General features: G+C 41.7%; 1 protein-coding gene across 1 annotated transcript in view; it reads left to right on the forward strand.

Annotated features, from left to right (window-relative positions):
• col5a2b (collagen, type V, alpha 2b) overlaps positions 1–13,557 on the forward strand; it is a 14,773-nt gene extending 1,216 nt beyond the window's left edge. The window contains exons 3-39 of the mRNA XM_008293560.1: positions 152–205; positions 442–540; positions 979–1,023; positions 1,107–1,205; positions 1,288–1,341; positions 2,608–2,715; positions 2,819–2,872; positions 3,067–3,165; positions 4,032–4,085; positions 4,163–4,261; positions 4,455–4,508; positions 4,592–4,645; positions 4,733–4,786; positions 4,977–5,030; positions 5,153–5,197; positions 5,851–5,949; positions 6,063–6,170; positions 6,284–6,337; positions 6,463–6,516; positions 6,908–6,961; positions 7,066–7,119; positions 7,218–7,325; positions 8,385–8,438; positions 8,542–8,595; positions 8,907–9,068; positions 9,146–9,253; positions 9,339–9,446; positions 10,101–10,154; positions 10,242–10,349; positions 10,695–10,748; positions 10,852–10,959; positions 11,113–11,166; positions 11,256–11,363; positions 11,812–12,169; positions 12,265–12,455; positions 12,555–12,794; positions 12,874–13,557. Coding sequence (XP_008291782.1) covers positions 152–205; positions 442–540; positions 979–1,023; positions 1,107–1,205; positions 1,288–1,341; positions 2,608–2,715; positions 2,819–2,872; positions 3,067–3,165; positions 4,032–4,085; positions 4,163–4,261; positions 4,455–4,508; positions 4,592–4,645; positions 4,733–4,786; positions 4,977–5,030; positions 5,153–5,197; positions 5,851–5,949; positions 6,063–6,170; positions 6,284–6,337; positions 6,463–6,516; positions 6,908–6,961; positions 7,066–7,119; positions 7,218–7,325; positions 8,385–8,438; positions 8,542–8,595; positions 8,907–9,068; positions 9,146–9,253; positions 9,339–9,446; positions 10,101–10,154; positions 10,242–10,349; positions 10,695–10,748; positions 10,852–10,959; positions 11,113–11,166; positions 11,256–11,363; positions 11,812–12,169; positions 12,265–12,455; positions 12,555–12,794; positions 12,874–13,020 — 3,465 coding nt within the window. The 3' untranslated portion in view covers positions 13,021–13,557. The remainder of the gene's footprint in view (positions 1–151; positions 206–441; positions 541–978; positions 1,024–1,106; positions 1,206–1,287; positions 1,342–2,607; positions 2,716–2,818; positions 2,873–3,066; positions 3,166–4,031; positions 4,086–4,162; positions 4,262–4,454; positions 4,509–4,591; positions 4,646–4,732; positions 4,787–4,976; positions 5,031–5,152; positions 5,198–5,850; positions 5,950–6,062; positions 6,171–6,283; positions 6,338–6,462; positions 6,517–6,907; positions 6,962–7,065; positions 7,120–7,217; positions 7,326–8,384; positions 8,439–8,541; positions 8,596–8,906; positions 9,069–9,145; positions 9,254–9,338; positions 9,447–10,100; positions 10,155–10,241; positions 10,350–10,694; positions 10,749–10,851; positions 10,960–11,112; positions 11,167–11,255; positions 11,364–11,811; positions 12,170–12,264; positions 12,456–12,554; positions 12,795–12,873) is intronic.
• Positions 13,558–19,847: the final 6,290 nt, after the last annotated feature.

Below are 19,847 nucleotides of genomic sequence, written 5' to 3' on the forward strand. Positions count from 1 at the left end.
TAAACAAAACATTTCAGCTCTAAAGCATCAAACATCTCTCATGTTTCTTTTATTGCACTGATTTTCTGTTTTTTGGAGCATCATTTAAACTGACAGCAGCCAGAATGTGACGTTTAATTTGAATTTTAAACCAGTTTTTGTTGGTTTCCAGGGTCCAATGGGAATCTCAGGTATTCCAGGATTCCCTGGAAACCCAGGAATGAAGGTGAGTTTGGTCAGATTTGGTGACGCATGAGTCTGTTGTGTTTTATCTGCCTGGTATTTATCTGACAGTGTGATGCATGTAAAGAATGTAAAACGCTGGAGTCGTCAAGAAGTCTTAGAGATGAATGAAAGTCATTTTCTAGTCCGTTCCCTCACAGTAGAAGCCTCAGATTTGAAGTCGTGTCCGTAAAGTTCACTAAAAGGTTGTGCTGAAGTCCTTTAATTTGACCTGAACAGGGTGAACCAGGACCAACGGGGGTTCGGGGAAGCCCAGGACAGCAGGGACCCAGAGGGGACGGCGGACACGTGGGACCACCTGGACCCACCGGACAGCAGGTGTTTCATATAAACTCACCAAAATCCCAAAGAAGGTCCACCAAACCTCCTCAGAATCAGCTGATCTTTGATGTCCAATAACTTTAATGTCATTTGGGTTCTTTTTTTTGTTTGTTTATGTTCTGGATTAGTTTGTCATTTTGATCAAGTTTTAATTCATTTAAGACATTTTGGTGAAGTTATTGAGTTATTTTAGGCACTTTTTTCTTAATTTGGAAAAGCTTTGATGCATTTCTGAGAAGTTTGAGGTATTTTGGACGATTTTTAAAGAAACATTCTGTGTAGTTTTTGAGTAAGTCTTCATTAAACATCCTGAAGCTATTGGTCAGGTGGGAGGACTGAATGCTTTTTAACAGAAGGACCCTTTTCTCATCATTAAAATGTGACGTTGAGCTGGTTCTGTTGGACTGTATGTGACGGATGTTTGTTTCGGATCAGGGTGCTGCAGGACCTGACGGAACTCCAGGTGCACGAGGACAAGCAGTAAGTGGAAAACACCAGCTTCCAGCAAGTTTCTGTCCTTACCTCTGGTATCTGTGAGGTTTTAATTGTTCTTCCTGTTCCAGGGTCTGGCCGGTGTTCAGGGTCCAGCAGGACTCCTGGGCCCCTCAGGTCCCCCTGGCCCCCAGGGAACCACCGGGTCAGCAGGACCTAAAGGCCAACTGGTACGTTTTTAAAGATTTTATGACTCAAATCTCTGTCTTTAAAAGTGCATTTCAAACTTTGACCTTCGCTGATGCTCCACAGGGTGAAGTCGGAGTTCCTGGATTCAAAGGAGAAGCTGGACTGAAGGGAGAACGAGTGAGCTGAGAACTAGATACCCTAAGAGTTCAACTTTAGGGTTTTTTACTGTAAAAAAATGAACTTTTTTTTTTGGTTTAAAATGACACTTTTAAAAACAAGTGACTATTATTTTACAGCTTTTTTCTTGTTTTGTTAAATTCCACATAATATATTACATATAGGTTTTCTTTTTTTTTTTTTTTAAAGTTTAGATTTACATGGTAACCAGAAGAAAAAAAAAATTGGGTACTAAGAACTACAAAATTGTAAATAATAGTTTTGTTTGCTGATTTTCCTGGTTTTGTTAAATTTCAGATAATAGTTTGTAAAATTGCACAAAAAAGTCCTGATTTACACGTTAACCATAAAAAACAGGACAAAACTGTAAATAATGTCCACGTCAATAAATCAGAACTTTTAGAATTTTTACTACATTTTAATCATCAAAACATACAACGGTTTTCCCAGATGTTTGCTATTATTTAAAATATTAAAAAAAGACCGATATTAAGGACTGGAAAATAATTTTTAACTGTTATTTTACAGATTTTACTCATTTTGTTATATGACAGATATTTTGTCATAAGAACACAGTAAAAACTATTAATTTATACACAAACAAACAAAAAAAAAAAAAACTGGCCAAAACTGTAAATAATGTCCAAAATAAAAATCAGGGTTTTTTTTGTTTTTTTAAAAAAAATAAGTAGAATCAAATTAAATCATTTAAATCATACAAATTAAATCATTTAAAAATAGAATTATTTTCCCAATATTTACGGTTATATAAAAGATACACTATGTATATTAAGTTTGACTAAATAAAATCAGAGTAAAAAGTGTTAATTTACACAATATTCCTGTACTTTCATGTATAAAAATCATTTTTACAGATATTTGTTAGTATTTAAAAGAAAAATATTATATAGCTGAGAATAAGAGTTTAAAAAAAATAAATGTTATTCTACAGATTTGACATGTTTTGTTAAATTCTAGATAATATCTCATAAAATCACTAAAACATATTAATTTGCATGTCAACTGTTTACAAAAAATACATACAAATATTGAATATTTTTCTTTTTTTAAAAAAACATAATGTTTTTAGTTTTTGAATGTTACAGCATTTTTTAAAATTTTTTTTTAGAAAATAATTAAAAACATTTTGGGACCTTTGCTGCCAGATTTCTTTTTACATATTTTATTGATTGTTATTTTTATTTATTTATTTTGTGTGTGTTTGCTAACTGCCCCACTGATTGGCTGCTCTCTGATTTCCGTCAGGGCGACCACGGCACTCAGGGTTCGCTGGGCCCGATGGGGGAGGACGGGAAGCGAGGCCCCCGAGGTGATGCTGGATCCATCGGGCCTCCAGGACCTCCAGGAGAAACTGTGAGTCGAACAACAAACTCATTTCACAATCCGTTAACCGTCGAGCTCGTTTCATCGACTCCTGTGGACTTTGACTGGAAACTGAGCTCAGCTGTTGTTGTAGGGAGCTCCAGGAAACCGAGGATTCCCCGGAGCTGATGGATTACCGGGACAAAAGGTGAGCGACGATCATCTCTGTCACATCAGTTCAGTCCTGCTTTTTTATTTATTTTTTTTAGACTTTTATTTAATATGATATAATTCTGGGTATCTTGCTTCTGATTCACAGCACGTTGTAAACCCGTTTCTAACAATAACTGTGTCGTTATTCGACCCTCATCATTCTGCATCTTTGCTGTTTTTGCTGAACAGGGAGCTCAGGGCGAACGAGGGCTGCAAGGCTCGGTCGGCGCTAAAGGTTTACCAGGAGATCCAGGACGCAACGGAGAACCGGGTTTAACTGGAGCTCGGGTGAGACAGACGCTTTGGGATTTGTTTTGCAAATTTCTGCTGCGTTTTTATGTCGCAAACTTGCTCAGATAGTTCATGCAACTTACGTGGTTTGACGTGTGGCTCCAAAGATACACATTCTATCAATAAAAATACCCCAGAAATATATCATAAAGTGACTGTATTTCTTTAAACTGAACTGAATTTGTGTCAAAAAACTTTCCTAAAACTGAAGACACAACAACCAAACCGATGCAGGTGCTGCAGGTGTAGACGGAAAAACAGATGCAGCAAACTCGCTCTGTAACAGTCCTAGTGTAGCTCCAGTGGTAGCTTAGCGGGCTGTGATGCACATTAATCTGGTAAAAGTGACATTTGTGTATCAGCACAAGAAAAATGAACTCTAACACATCATCTGCTGCAGCTTATTGCTCATTTTCAACAAATATATTACAAGAGTAGTTTGATCATTTACTATAATTTAAGGGTTTGTTTGTCCACTTTGTTTAAAAGACAGAAAGGTTTCCAGCATGTGAGTAAATGTGCGAGGAACAGGAGAGAAGGATGATCTGGTAGCGATAAAGATTGAGTTGTATGGAAAGATTTCTGCTACAAAAAGGTTGACGTGACCAAAAGAAGTTCTCTGTTTTGCAATTGTTGCCACAAAAGCACAAAAATCAGCAGCACAAAGTTCTGTATGACGGAAAAATGTCGATTTCTTTCATTGGATATGGCACAAAAACTAATTTTAAAGATTCCCCTAAAAACATTGAAGAAGCCAAACCAAGCAGGCCTTAAATCACATCTAATCACCCTGAAATGAAATAACAGATATAAAAATATAAGTAGATTTTGATAAATACTGGTTTGTGTGTCTTATTTCACAGGGTCTCACAGGACTCATCGGCGCCCAGGGACCAGAGGGAAAGCTCGGCCCAGTGGTACGACACCTCGAGTCCACTATTTGCTGCTTTTGTTTGACGATGGCTTGAACTAAACGTCCTCTCTGTGTTTCCAGGGCTCAGGGGGAGAAGACGGCAAACCAGGCCCGGCTGGTTCTACTGGAAACAGGGGCTCAGCTGGATCCATGGGCCTGCCGGGACCAAAGGGCTTCGCAGTCAGTATGAATGAGTTAACCTGACGAGTACTGTGCTGTCTGTAGGACTTTTATACCTTCGTACAAGTTACTTGTTTAAAAGTGACAAGATCAAGGATATTATTCAAAACAAAATGAGAGAATTATTGAACCTTAAATGCAGATAAAAAGCTCCACAGTCACACAACAGATGCTGATGTGTGTTCATTTTTAGGGTGACGCTGGTAAGATCGGAGAGGCTGGAAGTCCTGGATCTCCTGGTCAAAGGGTGACTTATTTATACTCTTATTATAATTTAATCCACTCTCTCCATTAAGGTACTAATGTACTGATACTTGAACTTGTCTCCAGGGACCAAACGGAAAAGACGGCGAGGGAGGCGCCGCCGGTCCAGCGGGTCCAGCTGTGAGCATCTAACTCTGATGAATCTCGTTATTGATGTGAATGTATGAGGTTTATATATCGTGTTATATTGAATTTGTGCTTCTGCAGGGTCCAGCAGGAAAGAGAGGAGAGCAGGGACCTCAGGGAGTCAACGGGTTCCAGGTACGCTGCATCCCATAATTCTAAAGATCTGTTAAGATGTTCATACTCATGTTCGTGAAATCGTAAATTAATGACGAATTTGCACCAGATCCAGATGAGTCTGAACCGGATTTAAATACACCAGCCTGTTATGATCAGGTTGATATTTCTGTCTGTTACTGTCAATATTCTCAAATGAAACTGTTTTCAGGGTTTGCCTGGACAACCAGGTCCACCTGGAGAGTCTGGAAAACCAGGTGATGAGGTACGACTAAGTAGCATCACATCAGTCTGAAACAATGCTGACGTTATGTAGTACAAGAGTATGTGTATATTGTTTTTTTAATGAAATACGTTGGGCATAATGTTTGTTTTTTTTCTTTGCAGGGTCTTGCCGGAGAGGTTGGTGCCGTCGGAACTACAGGTCCAAGAGTAAGTCCTGATAATTACTGTTCCCAACCCTGATTAAGGATGCAGCTCTTAGTCAGTATTTATCCATTATTATCACATATTATTACTATCATTACCACCACTCAATAGCTGCATTACTTCTAAATCGAACAGCCAAATATTTCCTCTGATGATCAAAAACAAATACTTTAATCAGACTATATTGAAAATCCAGTTTCAGTGAAGCTCAGACAGTGTGAAGGACACAGTTCATAACATCAGCCTCTATGGACCGAGGACATAAAAAACCTTGTTGCTATTAAAGATGAAACTTTGCTAAAGAATATGAAAAAAGCCTGATGAATGTTAGAAGAACGTTCTCTGGTCAGAAGAAAAATTTGAGTCCAACATGTGTGATGTGAACCTGACCAGGACCACTACAGTGAATACATGGTCCTGACAGTGAGGCACGGAGGTGTAGAGATGATATGGGGCTGCCTGAATACAAAATGTGTTGGAGAGATGACATTTATAGATGCAACATAAATGTCTTTGGATAAACCCCCCCCCCAAAAAAAAAATTATATATTTTTGACTCATTTGACATCGTAGTGATTCTGCTTGTACTGTATGTTGTCTCTAAGCAGTGCAGTAGGGGTTAGTCGTATATCTTTACCTGCTGGTTGTCTTTGCAGGGAGAAAGAGGTCCCCCAGGAGAAAGAGGTGAAATCGGACCCAATGGGCTGCAGGGACCCAAAGGTAGCCCGGGTGGACCAGGACCAGATGGGCCGAAGGTATCAGAATCCTAAAACCACTGACGCTGACACCTCAAGAACTAAAGCCTAGGTAATAAATTACTTAAATATGCCACATTGACATTAATCCTTATGGTGCTCTTCTGTTGTAGGGTAGCCCTGGTCCCAAGGGAGCAGGTGGAGAGCCAGGAGGTCCAGGACTGATGGGGATGCCCGGGGAAAGAGGCATATCAGGACCTTCAGGCCCAAAGGGAGATGCTGTAAGTTAAAGAATATGATTATATCGTCTGCAAAGAAACAGAGATACCAGTTGTCATGGGGGTAAACTGTAAGGCTGTGAGTGATCCTGAGCTGCTGATCTGTCCTTGAACAGGGTTCTGTTGGAGACAAAGGTACTGAAGGCAAAGCAGGAGCTGATGGAGCGAGGGTGAGTCGCCTCAACCTGACAGACAATACCGCAGACTGTTTCACCTGATGGCACTGAGAGTAGGGAAAAAAATCATTTTCTTTTGTCTAAAACAGTACTCTATATTTTTTATTTTATCAAAACAGGGGCTTGCTGGTCCTGTTGGACCTGCTGGTTCCAGTGGTCCAAATGGAGAGAAGGTGAGCCCTGAAACATATTTAACTTGATTTTTACCAGGAAATGTAATCATTTTATTAGCTGTTAACCACAATGCTGCAAAAACTGTAGTTTTAAGTGTCTTAGGTTATTTCAAGACTTTATGGGCTTCAATGACAGTCAGTCACAGTCAAGAGATCTTATCTGGTAAAGTTCTTAACACACAAATACGCCTGTTCTAAGACCAAAAGATGCCTATATCTGGAAAGTTTGGCCCGAAATTTGACAGTTTTCATTTGCAGTTACATCAAAGCGGCACATTAACAGTATTTTAGTAAAACGGAGTCGTAGCAGCTTGACCTTGAAACAAAAGCAAATACATAAGATCTATAATAAACCTATGACAGAACCTTCATCCTTTATCCTTTATTTCAGGGTGAAACCGGACCACCAGGACCTGCAGGACGCCGAGGCTCCAGAGGAATTGCTGTCAGAAGAACATTTATTTTAACATTTCTACTTAATTCAGTGGATGCTGGTCTTTATTGTACTCACCATGTTTCCATTTCTTCTGTCTGTGATGATGTCAACAGGGTTCTACTGGTGACGCCGGTCCGATCGGCGCTGCTGGCTTCCCTGGACCTTCTGTAAGCCACCAAAACTTACTGAACTGATAAACTCAAAATTAAATACAGAAGCTTATTTTGAAAGACACTAATTCTCTGTTTTCTTGTTTTTTCCTCAGGGTGTTGACGGTCAGCCTGGAGTCAAAGGTGAAACAGGTGAGACAGGAAAGAAGGGCGAAGGCGGAGCACCTGGACCTCAGGGGATGGCCGGGAAACCAGGAACTCAGGTACACATGTCTGATTAAAGTCTGTGATGTTTAAATCCAACAAATGATGTACTTTTTTTCAAATTTTATACGGTCACATCAACATTCAGTGGTCTAGAACCATTATGGAAACTGTGAAAAGGATCTTTGTGATGGAATTTAAGGTTGTTGGTTTTTTTTTACAAACCTTTATTTATTGCTTGATAACTTCTCAAATCAACATCAGTCACATGGATCATTTTACATGTATTCAGGTCAACAGTTATTTTGTTTTAATTGTAAACTACTTTTTTTGTTGATGCGAGAAAAAACAGCTTTTAATGTCCTTATTGTTTTACCTACATGATATTTTTATTAATTGCAAAACAACAGCAACACTTTTAAAGGACAAATATGTACACATATCAGTTTATAAGTCGTGCTGTTGTTTTGTAATTAATAAAAATATCAGTCAACGTTCATACGAAAACATTTAAAAGCATTAAATGCAATCTGCTGCGTCAGACTTCTGGTTATAAATATTCATTAAAAGGAAAGTTTACTGCGATGAAGACAGTCTGTAACCAGTAATGAATGGGATCCAGGTTTTGACTAACAGCAGCTGAAGCTCAGTTTGTTGCTTCCAGTTGTTTAGGAGTATTTCGTCTGAGTTTATCAGATACCTGCAACATCAGCGTCTCCAGAGAGAGAGTTGTGGATATAATCACAGGTCGATAGTTAATGGCACATATTTTTACATAAATTTTGGGCAAAAATGTTTTTATTTTTGGGTGATACAATAATAAAATACCTTGACTGTGCTTGTTGTATGAGCAACAAGGATGTTAGATGAAACAACAGCAGCACTTAGAAGTTACGAATGTTAATGTTTGTAGGTGCTGCTCCATCCAGCATCCATACTGTTATTACAACAAGAACATGTAAAAGCATTTTTCTTGCATCACCAAAAAAACCTGCTGCATCAGACCTACGTTTTTGTTCATGAGCAAGTCACTTCAGCTTCCAGTAAAAGGTCATCAGCTCAGATACTTTGATTATATAAAGAAATGCAAGATTATCTCATCAGTTCTGTGTTTTCAGGGGCCTGTTGGTGTCGCTGGACTGAAAGGAGCCAGAGGAACGCAGGGTCCAACGGTGAGCTGAGGCTGCACATTGTGATCCTGTTCTTTCCAGCACAGTCGCACTCTACATCATTTTATTAAAAGTGCATCTTATTTGAGGTGTTTTCTTCCTGCAGGGCTCTCCTGGGTTTCCTGGGTTGCCTGGAGGAGTTGGTCCACCCGGCTCTCTCGTAAGTTGTGCAAAAAAAAAAAAAACGAACTGAGCTTAAAACTTCATCTCATGAGTAATGCTGATAAATAACGTGGTCAAAATTATCAAATCCAGCTAAGTTATACAATGAATATCCAGTCACATTTCAAGCTGCTGTAGTTTGATTATCATCACACACGGCAGTTCAGATTTATTTTTATGCATTAGACTGAGTGGAAACCCTGAAACACCTGAATAAAGTCTGAATTACAGAATGCTGTCACTTCTGAGGCAGTACTGTTGTGTTCTATGTGTGAAAAGGCTTTTCAGTAGCTTCTGCTTTGCTTTCAGGGTGCCGTTGGTGCAGACGGACCCATCGGTGCTCCAGGAAAGTCAGGTCCTGCTGGGATCCACGGAGAGAACGGAGCTGTGGGACGTCAAGGCGAGAGCGGACATCCGGGTCCGGCGGGAAGCCCTGGAGAGAAGGGAGACTCTGGAGAGGACGGTCCACCGGTGAGACGCAGCGAAGATTTGTGTTACATTAATAAATCTGCATATGTTGCTTATCGGCTCTTGTGTTTCCTCATTAGGGCCCTGACGGACCACCAGGACCTGCCGGCACCGCGGGACAGCGAGGAGTCGTGGGTCAGCCAGGACTGAGAGGAGAGAGAGGCCTGCTGGGACTGCCGGGTCCTGCTGTACGTACTGAAGATGTTAGCCTCCACGTCACTCCACATCTCCACAGTTATCGCTTTGAGATTTCAGTGTTTGTTTGTTTCTCAGGGTCCACCAGGAAAAGCAGGAACTCCTGGAACTCAGGGAGGCGCAGGTCCTGCCGGAGGAGTTGGTTTACCAGGAGCCACCGGACCGAGAGGAGACGCCGGACCTGAGGTTTGTGCTGCTGTTTCCACTGCTTTGAATCAAGGTGTTTATCTCGTGGGTCAATGTATAAGAAAAGCTCCTACCTGACCCCCTCAGAATCAGCTGGTTCTGTATCTACACCAAACTAGCGATGTTTCATAAAACCATGCTAAGTTTTACTTTAATTCTGAGGCGGTCAGATGGGAGGCACTGTGACTCTATAATGTCTGACAGTGCTGCTTGTTTCTAGGAAACATGAACCACTGAATCACTACTTGGTGTTTGATTGTAGCTCCAAAAACAAACTTCTTTACTCTTTGGGACTAATTTCTCTAAAAGTGATGATGCTTTTGCTGCCTTTGCTGGCTGGACTGTACTGAAGCATCTTTTAAAATGTACATTTCAGTCAGAACAGCAGCTATTACAACAGGATTTGCAGGTTTTGTGGTTTTTGTGCAGCAGCAACACTTGTAATACCTAAAAATTTAAGCAAATATTTGAAAAGAACCAACTAATTTCATTTTAAAAAATTCTTTGCAGACGATTCAGCCTTTTATACCGCAAATTTGTACTTCTTCTCTCATATTTTCTGTGCTTCCCTGCCATCACAAGAGCACAGTTTTCCCTTTCCCCCCGTCAGATCTTTATGTTGAAAGATCTTCATGTCATTATCTGTTTATTCAGGGCATCGCTGGAGCAGAGGGGTCTCCTGGCAAAGACGGTCTCGTGGGGGAGAGGGTGAGATTATATGATTTACATTCAGTGTGTTTGTGTTGGATTGTGGCTTGGTGTGTAGTATTTATAGTCTTGTTTATGTTTTTGTAGGGAGACAAGGGAAATCCTGGTCCAGAGGGTCTGGCTGGTGTGACAGGGTCTCCAGGTACTGAGGGTCCGGTGGGACTGACTGGCAGTCCAGGACAAAGAGGCGACAACGTAAGAAATACAACTAATACAGTTCTAACCCTCTAAACTCTGAGCATTGTTTATGGGTGGGTTGTGGTCCTGTTACATTTGAACCCACTGTGGGCTCATTTTTAACTGCAGTATAAAGTCCTGAACCTCTATGGAAGTAGAGAGAACCCAGAAACGTCTCCTGTGCAGGATGACACAGTTGTATTGTCACAAACCATAAAGCCTTCAACATATTGATTAAGATTTGAAATGTAATTTTAGTTTTGGGGCTCAAAGGGTTACATTTAATGATACAGCCGCTATTCACACGCAAACATCTGTTGTCTCAAATGTTCTGTCTTGTCTCTTGGATTGTTTTGAATTCAGGGAGCCAGAGGTGCCCAGGGACCTCAAGGACCAGCCGGAGTACGAGGAAAAGTGGTAAGTCGAGAGTTTTCCACCTTTTGGATTGGCAAAAAACAAGATTTTAAAACGACCAAATGAGACATCATGTGCTGAATTGTCATCCTGTGCCGGTTTTTAGGGGCCTCAAGGGCCACAGGGAGATAAAGGAGCAGCCGGAGAGCCTGGAGAGAGGGGCCAGAAAGGACACAGAGGGTTCACCGGCCTCCACGGCCTGCCTGGAATAACCGTAAGAAAAACACTGAGCTTCTAAAGCTACACGAGGCTCATTTAGAAAGTTATTAGGTAACCCTGTGTTGGTAGAAACACCCACAACTTAACAGATGGTTCATCTGTGTCGGTATGACTGTGTTTAAAATCAAGGTTCACTTTTCTGTTTCAGGGCGCCACAGGAGACGCAGGAGCGACAGGGATTGTTGGACCAGCTGGACAGAGAGTAAGTCCTCTTTAAAATCACACAAAATCCCCAAAATAAAAACACTTTATTTCATATAATTAATATCTGCTTGTCTAATAACCACACAGGGGCCTCCAGGAGTGACCGGGCCAATAGGAAAGGAAGGAAATATCGGGCAGCCTGGACCAATGGGCGCTCCTGGAAGCAGAGGATCCAGTGGAGACATCGGAGCTCAGGTGACACGATGTCATTATTTTGAAACCCCGATAAGCAGCAAAACAGAACTAACAAAACATCTTCACTCATCTTAATCTGTAATAGTTTGAGTCAGTGCAGGTGAATTCAGACCAAAGCAGAGTTTTAGAGGAATATTCCTGAAAGATGAGATATTTAATCACCAACCTGCTGCAAATTGAACAGTTTTAAGCTGCGTTTTAATCCAGGATGTACAAAAAGTGTTGCTGGGTGACATTTATACACCACCAGTTTCATTAATCAGCTCAGTGCTGTTGATATTTATTTATTCTCTCAGGTTCCTAAACTTTAATCAACGGTGTGTAAATAAAGCTCTCATTTAAAATCTTTATTCCGGAAGAAAAATGGTGTCCTGTTTAAATGTAGCTCGAAAGGTATCATATAAGCAAAATCATATATTTAAATCTACATAATTGATGTCTGTATCAGGGTCCTCCTGGTGAACCCGGACCCCCCGGCCCTCCAGGCTCCCCAGGCCCTCCCACCGCCGCCGTGGAAGACCTCTTCGTTGCCCCGGTCGATTACGACGGCAACGGCGACGTTCCAGAAGCCGTGGAGTTCTCCGAATACGACGTAGCCGCCGATCCTCCTCCGCCTCCGGAGTTCAACAAAGACGAAGCTCTTCCCAATAAGAACTCGGCCGTCCTGCGCGCAGAAACCGGCGTCCACGCCACGCTGAAGACCCTCAGTGGACATCTGCAGAACCTCCGCAGCCCCGACGGCAGCAAGATGAACCCGGCGAAAACCTGCCAGGACATCAAGCAGTGCTACCCCCAGAAGATGAGCGGTCAGGATCCTGCTTCTCGTTTTACTTTCTGCTGCTTCTTTAGATTTGCTTTTCGCTGATTATTATTATTTTTTATTTTTTTACCTTTGATGCAGGTGACTACTGGATAGATCCAAACCAAGGAAGCATAAAAGATGCCATCAAGGTCTTCTGCAACATGGAAACTGGTGAAACCTGCGTCTCTGCCAACCCGACCAACATCCCCCGAAAAGCCTGGTGGACGAAATCCAGTCCCAACCCCAACAAGCCTGTCTGGTTCGGCGCTGATATGAACGGTGGAAATAGAGTAAGAATCCAGGAGTTTTACCTGGGCGGCATTCAGAGACAATCTTTGTTCCCATAAAGAGCATTCAGAGGTTGTAATCGTGTCAAATTCACATTTCAGTTTGGATACGGCAACAAGGATGAGCAGCCCAACGCGGTGGCGGTTCAGCTGAAGCTGCTGCAGCTTCTGTCCAAAGAGTCGCACCAGACGGTCACCTACCACTGCAGGAACAGCCTGGCTTATAAAGACGCCAAGGGCACCCTGAAGAAATCTCTGGTCCTCAAAGGCTCCAACGGCCAAGAGCTGCGAGCGCAAGGCATCAACCGGCTGCGGTACACCGTCATCGAGGACGGCTGCTCGGTAAGACTCCGATAAAGCACTTTTTGAGACTTTTTGAAAAACGATTAGAAGATGCTTGATTTTGTTCTTTTTTCTCTAGAAATCAACTGGAGAATGGAGCAAGACAGTGTTGGAGTACAGGACTCAGACTCCGGCCAGGCTGCCCGTCGTGGATTTGGCCCCAGTGGACATTGGAAAGGCCGATCAGGAGTTTGGCCTCGACATCGGCCCCGTGTGCTTTTCATAAAGTCGGAAGACGAATCGCCCTTTTTTAAGAGGAGGAACAACACCAGAAAATATAGCATATGGACGCCTCTTTCTGTGAGCCGATGAAGGTTAGATGTTTCATTGCTGCCATTCTTCGCAAACGGCTGCGAGAGCTGGACGCTAATTTATTCACCTCGTCCTTAATTTTACAATCTCGAAATAAGAAGTAAGAGGGGTTTAGATGGATTGTAAACCTGCATAAGCTGGGATTTTGGAAATCGTTCACGATAGAAGTGAATGTTTATAGTGAATAAAAGCAAACTTTTTCTCCAGTAAATGCACATCCAGAGGCCTGGATAGAGTTGATATAGAGATATGTAGTTTTTAATTTTAATGGAATAAACAAGAAATTCAAGCTTGAATCTAAATTATTAAGTTCTGCACAGGAACTCATTTACTCTTTCACCAGAAAACCTTTGTATCCTGTAACTGTAAATGCAACATATGACTGTAAATTGCAGATTATTTGTTTATTGTGTGACTGTGGATGTGGAATAAATGTCTTTCTTTGGACTGACTGTGCTCCTGCCACAAACTAAAGCAACAACAGATGAATAAACGCTCGGTCCCCCCGCTTCGTCAACGGCAGCATTTTGCTTTGGAAATGCAACTTTCTCACCACCAGAGGGAGCCGGTGCTTCTCATTTCAGGCTTTGAATCACCGCTGAGTGCTTTTACCTGATTTCACAGGGGGAGGTCATTCTGCCTGTTAGGATAAATTAACACAAACTTTAGTAATTAACTTCATTATTTCTTTAAATATATCAAACATAAACCCAACATCAGCTTGAAAATGTGACCTGGCTGCACGCTTCTCTCCGCCATTGTCTGTTTGGGCGTGTGAGCGAACAAAATCAAAAAAAGTAGAAGAGGGAGAGCGAAGGCGTCCTTACAGGAAGAAAAAGAGCCAAAGTTCAGGCAGCACATGTTTCTGGGTCGACCTCGCCTCTCCTCGCTCGCTGAAAGACGTGACACTCTCGCCGTTTCCTGCAGCCCGAGCTCGCTGCACATCTGTCGAGGTGGTCATTTTTAGCCGGGGCGGCTATTTTCATTTCGAGCGTGGAAAATTTAAGCGTGAGGTACAAGTGTGGGGAGGGAGGAATCAAACTGTACATTTTTACATCATTTTTTTTAATAGCAAGTTTTCCTATAAAAGCTGCTCAGTTTGGAACGACACTAAACCTCCTGCAGGTTGTTGCTCAGCAGCACAAGAGATGGATTCAAGTGTTTCCTGCACGAATGCATTTATTTGACAAAAGAAAAAAGTCTTTGCACATTTATTGCAGTTTTTCTGCAGGTAGCTACTCTGTGAGGCAGTGCTGTGAGCTAAATGCTAACAACAGCGTCAACATGCTAACATGCCAATGCTAAGTAGCTTTAAAGTTAAGGATGTTCACATTAGCACGCTAACATGCTAAACAGGCATCATGTTTTCTATATTAATTCTAAAATGGTAAGTGTAATGATGCTACGTAGTTTGAATGTTTACTGTATTCAGGATGCTACCATGGCAACCAGGTGATGGTACAATGCTCACGTTGCCATGACATAAACACAAAGCTGCTCTTCTTACATTGTGCTGAGGTTTGACCAGCGATGCTAACATGCTCACAATGTGAATGCTAAAACACTGACAACTAGCAAATACTTTAGTTTCTTGCTTTTAGTTTTATTAATATTTGGGGTTTTATTTTGTGCGGATTGGGAAGTCTGGGCGGCTTTGCTAAGGCTGCTGCCTCCGTGACCCGACTCCAGATAAAGCGGAAGAAAATGGATGGATGGATGGGTTTATTTTCTTCTTTTTAAACTGGATAAAGTCTTGGAACAGAGCTTCGTGTTGACGTCCCCTCACCCTGACTGGCTGGAGCAGACCTCTGTCCTCCCTGAGCCTGGTTCTGCTGGAAAGTTCTTGAATTTAAAGGTTTTTCTTCTTACTGTCGCCAAAGAGCAGATTTGTTGGGTTTCCCTCCATTAAACAACACTGTAATGTCTTCATGTAAGTGTCCTGAGATGACTCACGTTGTGAATCTAAACAGGTGTGCGGGTTAAAGCCTCCTCTTTGCATGCATGTGTGCTTTAGGATCTCTCTGCTAGCAAACATCAGATTCAGTCGAATGTGTTCTCGGAGTCTGCGACCCTGAGATGACTTGGCAGCGACGCCCAGATCCTGATGCCGATGTCTCTCTCTCTCTCTCTCGCTGGACGAGGAGCCTCGATAAGATTTCCCAGCTACGCCTTTTCCTTCCTGTGCACCCTCCACCTCACGGATGCCCCTCTGAAAACACTTGAAGAACCCCGGGAGGGGATCATGAGAAAGGATCACAACACCGGCCTCAGTTATTCTCACTGGCATGAAAAGTCAGAGCCGGAGGAGAGTTCTCACCGCTGAGCGACGCTGGTCGGAGGCAGTTCTCTGTCAACAAAGTGATAAAGTTCCACTGGGAATACGTCCTGCACTCACTAGTCTTTCATCTTTTTAGCCTAATTCAGTTTATTTTGCAACTTTTTGTCCTTTTTCCACATTTTTGCATCCAAATCATTCCTGCTGCTGCTCATTCACTTGATCAATAGCTGCCTTTGCTGGTTACACTTCAGCTCCAACCTTCTCTTTACTGACCACATGATGCTTCAAACACAGAAAACTACAAGCTACTCTCAGCTTTCTCTCAACCCTTTGGCTTTTTATTCATTTTATTTATGTCAAGTGCTGCATATTAATTGCTTGAGGAGACATTCTATGTGAAAGAGAAAGAAAGGAAATATACCTTTAAATATATAAGTGATAAGAATATGACAGAATAGAGAAAAAAAAATATTGTTTTATATAGAGATCTCTCAAACTACATCCCCCTTTACCTGTGTTTGCTTTTTTGCTCTTTTACATAGAATAATGTATTAGAGGAATAAATAAAGGGGGAAAAAAGGAAGGAATCAAACTCATAGCAATACATTTACACCTTATGTATGCATTAGGATGTAAGAATATGTTTATAAAAGAGGAAAAAGAATTGGAAAAATATATATTTTTGTTCTCTTTTGCATAGATGTTTCCTCCATTAAAACACATGAAAAAAAATAATACATAGAAACAAATATATAAGCACAGGGCCCTCAGTAGAGGGATGCAGTTGCTCTTGACCTCTATTCCATCCAGCTTGACCTTTGACCTTGAGATATCATCCAACATCAAACGTGGCATCACCAACAGAAACCCCCAACATGGCTGCTTATCTGCACCAAACACCATAAAACCACCGTCCACTCTTTTGAAGGCATTTTTGAGAAAAGTCCCCTTTGACTTCTAGCGGAGCTGCTTTTGCACTGACTGACCCCAAAATCTAATCATTCCAAGCAGAGGCCATTCCTAGCTCACCTGTAAAATACTTGTTGGACTTCAGCACTCGAGCTGGGGACCATTTACAGACAGATTTCGTCAGAGGCAACTACAATAACTACAGCGTAGGGAAGAACTGACGACCACTGATGGATGAAGCACCACAACAACTGAAAAACACATGAATGTGAACGCAGGTTGGAAGAAACTAAATGTTGATCTGATTCTGATCAGCAGTGACAGAGGAGGTCAGCTGACAGCATTCTGAGCTTTAAACGACACATTCAGCTTCCAGCATCTGTCACATCTGCACCGCTGAGTGCTGACATGGTGCTCAGATGTGAACATGGTGTCGTATGAAGCCAGGACCTCCTCCTCCCCCGGCTGAGGGCGAAGCTGATCAAAGGGGAAATGTGCCGCTGTAACATCCCACCTTTTCCCAGATCCTGGGCGGAGCCTCGGCTGCTGGCAGCCAGCAGAACAATGGCAGGAAGCTGGGAGAGGAGCGAGGGAGTTCCTGTTGGCAGGACGGAGCTGAAGACGCCTCGTACGGTGGACACCGGCCGAGGAACTGGGCTCTTAACACCACAACCACATCATTGTTCCATGTTTTCACCTGACGTTTGAAGGGAGTTAAACAGCCTCCGTTACCGTTGCCGGTGATGGATGGAGGCATCACATGTCACTCAGGTCTGCTTCAGGCTGTTCAGTTCTCAGCTGGTGCCTGAAAACGAGCCGTTTGAGCGTCATCAGGCATCAGAGCTCCTAAAGGCTACTAAATGTTCAAAAAGATGCATGAAAGTGGAGTGAAGACGTGCTGTTTTACCTTCTGAACCCCAAAACCAGCCGCTGGGTTTGAAAGACGTGTTTTCGTTTAAAATGAGTTCATATTTTTCAGGGGATGTTCAGCTTTCCGATGGTCTTTGAACTGCTCATCTGTAGTACACTGTTCTGCCAGAAAACTGAACCAAGCCTGAGCCCAGCGCTGGGATTGTTCATCAGCATCACTTTGTTCTACGTGTTTCATTCAAAAATGACCAAAAATAAACAGTTTACATGAAGCAGATTCTGTAAAAAAAAAAAAAATCAACCATCAGTGACTCAACTGAGACCAACAGTCACGTGACAACAACATCCAAAGTTTTCGGCTGAACTGCAGCCTGTGTTCAAGTCTGAAGAGAATTTCAAACATAAGTGGCAGAATATCTATAATATGTAGAGTCAACATTGTCTCCGCTGTTGGTAGCACATGTGGACACTTGGTAAAATGTTGTTTTCTGTATTTTTATAAAAGGTCATTTATTGTTTTGCAATGTTTGACCATAAAGTTACACAAAAAATAGCCTCATTTTACAAATATTTGACATTTAAAAGCAAAATTACGTATATTAGCAGTGAAAAATAGTCAATGTTTTTAACTGTCACTTTACTTTTTTTTGCCATAAATAATGTCAAAAATTTTTACAAACAGTAATTTGTGTTTTTCTAATATTAGATTGTAAAATGACCATTTTCACAGTATAAAATCTGCTAAAAGTTAGATTATATATGTTTTGTTAAACAAAAAAAAGAAAACAAGCCAAAACTTTACATGAGGTCTTGTACACAAAGCTCCTGATTTTTTTATTTTTTTTACAATAATTATGTAAATTCATATTTTTTGTGTAATTGTAATTTTGTAAACAGTTTCGTGTGATAGCTCCGATTTTAGGTTTTAAAAAACTGTAAGTCAAAATTCAATCTTTTACAATTAATTACCATAAAATGACGTAAAAAATTATTTAACAGATATTCGCGTTTTCTCCACATTCTTACTATTTAAAAAAAAAACTTTTTTAATATATAAAAACACTTATTTATTTATTTTTTAACCATATTTTTACACCCTTGCTGCCAGATTTTCATTGTCTTTTTTATGGATTTTTAAAAAATTTTAATTGTATTTTTTCTGTGTGCTGGATTGTGTGTCTGCTGCTGCTGCTGATTAAAACAACAAATCAAACACTCGGTTTTTTCTCTGTCAAAGGCTTCACATGGTTTCAGATTCAAACCAAAGATCAAAAAGCCTCATTTATTATCAAAAGGTGTCGTCTTTGCTTCCAGTCTTTGTCTCCGGCTCTCTGGACATGAACTCTCCACACGATGCGTTCACACCACGTCCCTGCTGATCCACCAAAGTGTTGACATCAGCCTGCGATGAGCCGCTCTGATAAATCTCGACCCTGCGGCGGTCCGACAGAACCGGCAGATTTCCCGCGGTCCCACCCAGACCCGGCTCACCCCTGCACCCGACGCCCTCCACGCCCTGCAGCAGCTCCCTCCATTGTTCTCAAGCGGCCGCATCATGCTGCCATCCAGATGTGGCCATTGTTTGAAAATCCTCCACAGGTTTCTGATGAACTGGGATTACTGGAAGCTGCTGCAGCCTGATTACGTTTTACTGCACAAGATGCTGTTTGGTTTCTCTGATACGACATCTTCTTCCTGAGCTCAGGCCTGTACATTCCTGACATACCGACACCTCTGCTGCTGCTGCTGCCGACGGGGAGGCACAGCGCCTCTTGTGCATCTGAGGGTTTTTCCGAGGACATGACTAAGTGGAAACAGGGAGTTTCTCTCTTCTGAATGAGCTGCAAACATTTAATCTGGGCTGTGACTTCACATGAATGACAAAGCAGGTGACCGAGAAGTAGTTTTAGGTGAGATTATTGGAAAGCTGCAGTAGAAGAGTGAAACCCTGAGGCCTGCTGGCAGCTTCAACGGGCATGATAGAGTTAAAAATCACCAACATGACACCGTTTATCAGAGCCAAAAACTGTAAAACAACAGAAAGATGCTCAACCTCCGACAATGCACGCCTCATGGTTTATGTCTCATTTAAAAATTTGCCAAAAATAAACATAGTGATACAACAAGATTTCGTAAAAAACGAAAAATTCTGCTCTCCTCGCTGTAACCGTGAAGCCATGAAGGACTCAGCTGGACCCAACAGTGACATGACAAAAATTCCAACAGCAATATTTTAAAATTGTTAAATAAAACTTAAACTGTCAAAGTGCACAGAAGACATTTCTGAGTTCTCTCTTCATGGTGAACTGCTCGGAGTTCAGAGGGTTAGTTCAGGATTTCTGTGTTAATGTTCAACCAAGAAAACACCTGAGAGGCAAACGTTGAACTTTTATCACATAACAAGCTAATATGCAACTTTAGAAAGGAAACATACAGAAATTAGGCCCCAAAGTAGAAACCCAGAGCAGTAAAAGTGAATCCACCTGTGATCACTGAAGCTAAATTGAGTCCACCTGATTTCAGTTTAACGGCATCAACAAGGTTCTAAAACAAACAGCAGAAGCTTCTCAGTTTTAGACCGATGGACTGAGGCCCCGTAGCAAAAATGAAGATATTTTAATTGGCCTTTTGGTAAATGAAGTTACAAGTGACTGAAAACTCCGGCCACAGTGGAGATGTGGAAA

The sequence above is a fragment of the Stegastes partitus genome, unplaced genomic scaffold (genome assembly GCF_000690725.1).
Source record: "Stegastes partitus isolate 25-593 unplaced genomic scaffold, Stegastes_partitus-1.0.2 Scaffold894, whole genome shotgun sequence".
Taxonomy (NCBI): Eukaryota; Metazoa; Chordata; class Actinopteri; family Pomacentridae; genus Stegastes; species Stegastes partitus.